Source organism: Pteropus vampyrus, unplaced genomic scaffold (genome assembly GCF_000151845.1).
Source record: "Pteropus vampyrus isolate Shadow unplaced genomic scaffold, Pvam_2.0 Scaffold292, whole genome shotgun sequence".
In the NCBI taxonomy this organism is placed as follows: Eukaryota; Metazoa; Chordata; class Mammalia; order Chiroptera; family Pteropodidae; genus Pteropus; species Pteropus vampyrus.
In genome coordinates, this window is record NW_011889073.1 from 1,256,814 (window position 1) to 1,263,311 (window position 6,498).

At 39.2% G+C, this 6,498-nt stretch overlaps 1 protein-coding gene and 1 long non-coding RNA gene across 2 annotated transcripts in view; both read right to left on the reverse strand.

The window, feature by feature from the left end:
* LOC105303005 (sorting nexin-9-like) overlaps positions 1-6,498 on the reverse strand; it is a gene marked incomplete at its 5' end in the record, with an annotated part of 26,715 nt that overhangs the window by 11,378 nt on the left and 8,839 nt on the right. The window contains 2 exons of the mRNA XM_023521104.1: positions 3,535-3,677; positions 4,841-4,918. Coding sequence (XP_023376872.1) covers positions 3,535-3,677; positions 4,841-4,918 — 221 coding nt within the window. The remainder of the gene's footprint in view (positions 1-3,534; positions 3,678-4,840; positions 4,919-6,498) is intronic.
* On the reverse strand, positions 1,024-2,423 carry LOC105302994. The gene is made up of 2 exons (XR_896885.2): positions 2,264-2,423; positions 1,024-1,100 (listed from the first exon to the last, which is right to left on the reverse strand). It is a non-coding gene; the product is annotated as an uncharacterized LOC105302994 (long non-coding RNA).

Genomic DNA, 6,498 nt, shown 5'->3' on the forward strand with positions numbered 1-6,498 from the left:
TTTTCCTACGAAAGAATAATCTCCAAGACTACCGCTATCTTCTTAACCACAGGTTGTAAAGAAAATGATAAAACATCATATAATTTTTAAGTTGGTTGGTGAAATAGCTATTTTGAGGTGGCCCGAAGTAGAACACCATGAGGGAAAAAAATACTAGTTAAGACTGTATATTAACATATAAGCAAACAAGGTATGTTTAAATGAGCAGAAAACATAAAAATATAAAAAATCTGGTAATCATTTTAAGTGGCAACTTTAACATCTTTGATTTTGCTGAATTATAATATTTCACAGGTATGTTACTAACAGTTTTAAAAATTAATCTTTTTTTACAAGTGTCAGAAAAGTAGTTAATGCCACTACATGAATGTGTGGGCACATGTGCACAAACATACTTTTAAAAGCCATCTGAAAAAATTTTTTTTTAACTTAGGGATTTGGAACAACTTAGATGGTCGTTCCCCTTAGAGGTACTTACTTCTGTTAACTGTAAAAAGGATTTAGAACAAGCTACTAGAGACGCTAGAAAACGCCACGCGCTGTGACAAAGACCTGCTCCATGCTGGACTGGAGCAGGTGCTTTCTCCTTATTGGCTGTTGAATCCTGCGCTCCTTATGAGGTAGGTTCCTCCCTCACCATTCACTAGGAGAGGAAACCCAGGCCCAGAGAGGCTAAAGAAGAGTCACACAGGGACTTGAGCCAGGGCTCCCTCCTGTATATTCTGATCCCTGATGGCTAAGAATGTACCCGAGCCCTCAGCACTGGAAGGTATTCCTTTAGATTTCTTGAAGACAACTTCATCCAGCACTTTAGTTTAACCTAAGAAACACTATTACCAAATACAACTGACAAAGACAAATAGGAATAAAAAAGAGAAGGCTATCCATTTGCAAAGTCTGTCTTAAAATAGGTTTTAAACTAAATATGTAGACTAAAATCTTAAATTGGAATTGTACGGTTAAAATAGGTTTTAAACTAAATAGGTAGACTGAAATCTTAAATTGGAATTGTACGGTTATTACCTGTTCTGCCACAAGACTGGCAATTTCTTCATAAGTCTTTCCTGCTTCTGTTATTGCATCGTTGAGATCTGTTTCACCTGGAAGTTATTACAGTTACACCCGTGGTTTTAAGTTATGTTGCCTTTTCATCCACTTTACTTAAAAATTTTATTATAGAAAATTTTGAACTGTTCAAAGCTAGAGAGATAGTAGAATGACTCTCCATCTATCCATCACCTAACTTTACAATTAACAGCTCAAGGCCAATATATTTTCCACCTACACCATCTACTTCCACCTCCTCCTTTCACTGGCCATAGAACATTTCATCCATAAATTTTACCCAGAAAATAAGGACTCTTTAAAAAATAAGGACAATACCATATCACAATTGAGACCAGACAACTGTCTCTGACATAAACGATCAGTCAGTGCTCAGCTTCCTGGCATCTCCAGTCACACTGAATCAGGATGTGGAAAGGGCCACATGGCACAAAGCTGACGTGTTTCTTAAATCTACAGGTTCCTCCCCGCATTCCTTTCCTCGTAAATTTCTTGTGAGGATGTGCTGAAGAAAACCAGGTCACCTGTGTTGGCACCCACGATCCGGGTTTTGCTGACTGTCTCTGATGTGATGACACAGTCCTTTGTTCCTTGTATTTTCTTTACACTAGTCATTAGAGCTAGAGGCTTGATCACATTCAGATGACACAATTTCTAGTTCTATTTTGTGTGATGTTAGAAGCCACAGATGATGATCATTTAGATCTTTTTTTAGTACGGGTTTGCAAAATGATGCTATTCCACTTCTATCACTCCTCCTTTATGAGCTGAAATACTTCTATGAAGGAAACTTCATCTACTTTTTGGTTACCTTGAGGTATAGGTCTAGGAAAAGCAGGTTAAATGCTTCATTATTCCTTTTTACCATCTGCAGAATTATGAGTTGATACCCTACCATGTTCCAAAGGTAAATGAGATTATCATTTTTTGAAGTACCAATTATGTATGAGTTATGGAAAGTAGAGCTATGCAAATAAAGGCGAAGAAGCTAGTAAGAAAACACAAATAACAACCCTCCACTTTTCTCAAAAGCAGGAAGGTGAGGCTGCAAAGGTCCAGAGTGGGGCAGCTGGTGGATCTGAGTGTCAGTGTCAAGAGCGCGTCCTTGGAGAGCTCCAGTCTGCCTGCGAGAGCCTGAGGACAGTCAGCCTGGAAAAATAAGGACAGCCTCAAGAAAGGAAGAAAAATAAAGACGTACCTTGGTAACCACTAGAACTGAACACTGTTGCTAAACTCTGCAAGGCCTTTCCGATCTTCTGATATTCCTTGGGTAATGCTGCAAGAGAAGAAGCAGCAAGCTGTCAACTAGTCCTCTGAGCGAACTGAAATAGGATTCAACTATTTCCTGAAAGTGATTACTTTTATAATAAAAAAAATTTGAAGTGATTCAAAATAGTCTATATTCTTTAATAAAATGATTGGTTTTTAAAAAATAGTAATTGTTTTTTCAATTTGTGATTCATCGGTTGTTCAATTAATGGTGGATGCTATTATTAACAATCACCTCCACTGCCCACATGCTCGATCACCCAATGAAACCAGAGTGCACTGGAAGCTCGTTTAGCAGACGAGGTCGAGCTTACCGAGTGCGTCACAGACCCCCCCCACTGGAGAGCACAGCGGCCCCTCTACCCGACGCAGAGACACCGCCTCCGTTTCATCAGTCAGGAAAGACAGCATCAGGTGAGCAAACCGACTTGCCCAGGTCACATGGCCAGTAAAGAGAACTGGCACCTGTGATTCCAAATCCATTGTTTTTCCCACTGTTACGTATGTTTGAATAGTTATTTGCAAACAAACAAACAAAAAGAAACAATACAAAACCGAAAGCAACAAGGTGTGGAGGAAAAAAATGGCAGGGGGATGTCACAGGACCAGAGAGGAGGGACTTCAGGGTCTGTAAGAAGAGTAACTAAGCGACCTGTCAGGGTCCTCCTGGTGGGACACGCCAGGATCCTGGGGTCGCTCCGGAGAACTTCCTAGACAAGAGTCTCTGTATCTGAGGCTGTTTTCTTTGTATCTGTACATAGTCCCTTTAATCACATCTTTGTCTTTCAAAAGAAACCATTGTTTGCATTTGAAAAATTAGTGTAGTATTAAAGGAGAAAAATAATTCAAATGTTTCTTTAAAAATAGGTTCCTCCCTCACCATTCACTAGGAGAGGAAACCCAGGCCCAGAGAGGCTAAAGAAGAGTCACACAGGAACTTGAGCCAGGGCTCCCTCCTGTATATTCTGATCCCTGATGGCTAAGAATGTACCCGAGCCCTCAGCACTGGAAGGTATTCCTTTAGATTTCTTGAAGACAACTTCATCCAGCACTTTAGTTTAACCTAAGAAACACTATTACCAAATACAACTGACAAAGACAAATAGGAATAAAAAAGAGAAGGCTATCCATTTGCAAAGTCTGTCTTAAAATAGGTTTTAAACTAAATATGTAGACTAAAATCTTAAATTGGAATTGTACGGTTAAAATAGGTTTTAAACTAAATAGGTAGACTGAAATCTTAAATTGGAATTGTACGGTTATTACCTGTTCTGCCACAAGACTGGCAATTTCTTCATAAGTCTTTCCTGCTTCTGTTATTGCATCGTTGAGATCTGTTTCACCTGGAAGTTATTACAGTTACACCCGTGGTTTTAAGTTATGTTGCCTTTTCATCCACTTTACTTAAAAATTTTATTATAGAAAATTTTGAACTGTTCAAAGCTAGAGAGATAGTAGAATGACTCTCCATCTATCCATCACCTAACTTTACAATTAACAGCTCAAGGCCAATATATTTTCCACCTACACCATCTACTTCCACCTCCTCCTTTCACTGGCCATAGAACATTTCATCCATAAATTTTACCCAGAAAATAAGGACTCTTTAAAAAATAAGGACAATACCATATCACAATTGAGACCAGACAACTGTCTCTGACATAAACGATCAGTCAGTGCTCAGCTTCCTGGCATCTCCAGTCACACTGAATCAGGATGTGGAAAGGGCCACATGGCACAAAGCTGACGTGTTTCTTAAATCTACAGGTTCCTCCCCGCATTCCTTTCCTCGTAAATTTCTTGTGAGGATGTGCTGAAGAAAACCAGGTCACCTGTGTTGGCACCCACGATCCGGGTTTTGCTGACTGTCTCTGATGTGATGACACAGTCCTTTGTTCCTTGTATTTTCTTTACACTAGTCATTAGAGCTAGAGGCTTGATCACATTCAGATGACACAATTTCTAGTTCTATTTTGTGTGATGTTAGAAGCCACAGATGATGATCATTTAGATCTTTTTTTAGTACGGGTTTGCAAAATGATGCTATTCCACTTCTATCACTCCTCCTTTATGAGCTGAAATACTTCTATGAAGGAAACTTCATCTACTTTTTGGTTACCTTGAGGTATAGGTCTAGGAAAAGCAGGTTAAATGCTTCATTATTCCTTTTTACCATCTGCAGAATTATGAGTTGATACCCTACCATGTTCCAAAGGTAAATGAGATTATCATTTTTTGAAGTACCAATTATGTATGAGTTATGGAAAGTAGAGCTATGCAAATAAAGGCGAAGAAGCTAGTAAGAAAACACAAATAACAACCCTCCACTTTTCTCAAAAGCAGGAAGGTGAGGCTGCAAAGGTCCAGAGTGGGGCAGCTGGTGGATCTGAGTGTCAGTGTCAAGAGCGCGTCCTTGGAGAGCTCCAGTCTGCCTGCGAGAGCCTGAGGACAGTCAGCCTGGAAAAATAAGGACAGCCTCAAGAAAGGAAGAAAAATAAAGACGTACCTTGGTAACCACTAGAACTGAACACTGTTGCTAAACTCTGCAAGGCCTTTCCGATCTTCTGATATTCCTTGGGTAATGCTGCAAGAGAAGAAGCAGCAAGCTGTCAACTAGTCCTCTGAGCGAACTGAAATAGGATTCAACTATTTCCTGAAAGTGATTACTTTTATAATAAAAAAAATTTGAAGTGATTCAAAATAGTCTATATTCTTTAATAAAATGATTGGTTTTTAAAAAATAGTAATTGTTTTTTCAATTTGTGATTCATCGGTTGTTCAATTAATGGTGGATGCTATTATTAACAATCACCTCCACTGCCCACATGCTCGATCACCCAATGAAACCAGAGTGCACTGGAAGCTCGTTTAGCAGACGAGGTCGAGCTTACCGAGTGCGTCACAGACCCCCCCCACTGGAGAGCACAGCGGCCCCTCTACCCGACGCAGAGACACCGCCTCCGTTTCATCAGTCAGGAAAGACAGCATCAGGTGAGCAAACCGACTTGCCCAGGTCACATGGCCAGTAAAGAGAACTGGCACCTGTGATTCCAAATCCATTGTTTTTCCCACTGTTACGTATGTTTGAATAGTTATTTGCAAACAAACAAACAAAAAGAAACAATACAAAACCGAAAGCAACAAGGTGTGGAGGAAAAAAATGGCAGGGGGATGTCACAGGACCAGAGAGGGGGGACTTCAGGGTCTGTAAGAAGAGTAACTAAGCGACCTGTCAGGGTCCTCCTGGTGGGACACGCTAGGATCCTGGGGTCGCTCCGGAGAACTTCCTAGACAAGAGTCTCTGTATCTGAGGCTGTTTTCTTTGTATCTGTACATAGTCCCTTTAATCACATCTTTGTCTTTCAAAAGAAACCATTGTTTGCATTTGAAAAATTAGTGTAGTATTAAAGGAGAAAAATAATTCAAATGTTTCTTTAAAAATAATCCGGGCCAGAGAAATCTGAAGCATGGTCCATAAATTGCAGTACTCAGGAAACGTGAATTCACGCTATATAAGTTTAACTTTAATAGCTCGTTTACCATTTTGTAACTCAGTTTTTGCCTCTATACCTGGGGTTAAAGACATGTGCCATGTGCTTCAACGGGGTATGCTAAATTTCTCGAATTACAGATAAGGATTTTTATAAAACGCTTTTGTGAGAGAAAAGAAAGGAGATAAAGCTGAATCAAACGTTAAACAAAGTGCTTCAATCCTCCCCCCAAAAAAGAATAGTTTTAAACCAATATTCTCTATTTCATAAATGTGGCCTTATGGGTTATATAGGACATGGAGTTAACCGGATGTTAAACATAAAGGATTTAATGCTTTCAAAGAAATCACAACCCCAGATTTTTGTGATATTCTTTTAAAAATTTCAAAACTTGAACTCATTTAAAACATTTCTAAAAAAAAAGAAAACCGCTCTCAAAGAACATATGAATTTAAATGATTTGTTATATGGCCTCTTGAGAGTTTATAGCTAAAATTAATTTGTTTATATGAATTGCAGCTAAAATGACTTCATTTGTATTTTAGAGAAGTGTCACTCCCCTTTTTGCTCATGAGTTACTCCTTGTGACCAAAGGCTTGAATGGAATCTTGTTTTCTAGTGCTGCATTTGTATGCATCGTTTGCTCAGGCGCAGTTCTGTATGTAGGATGCGG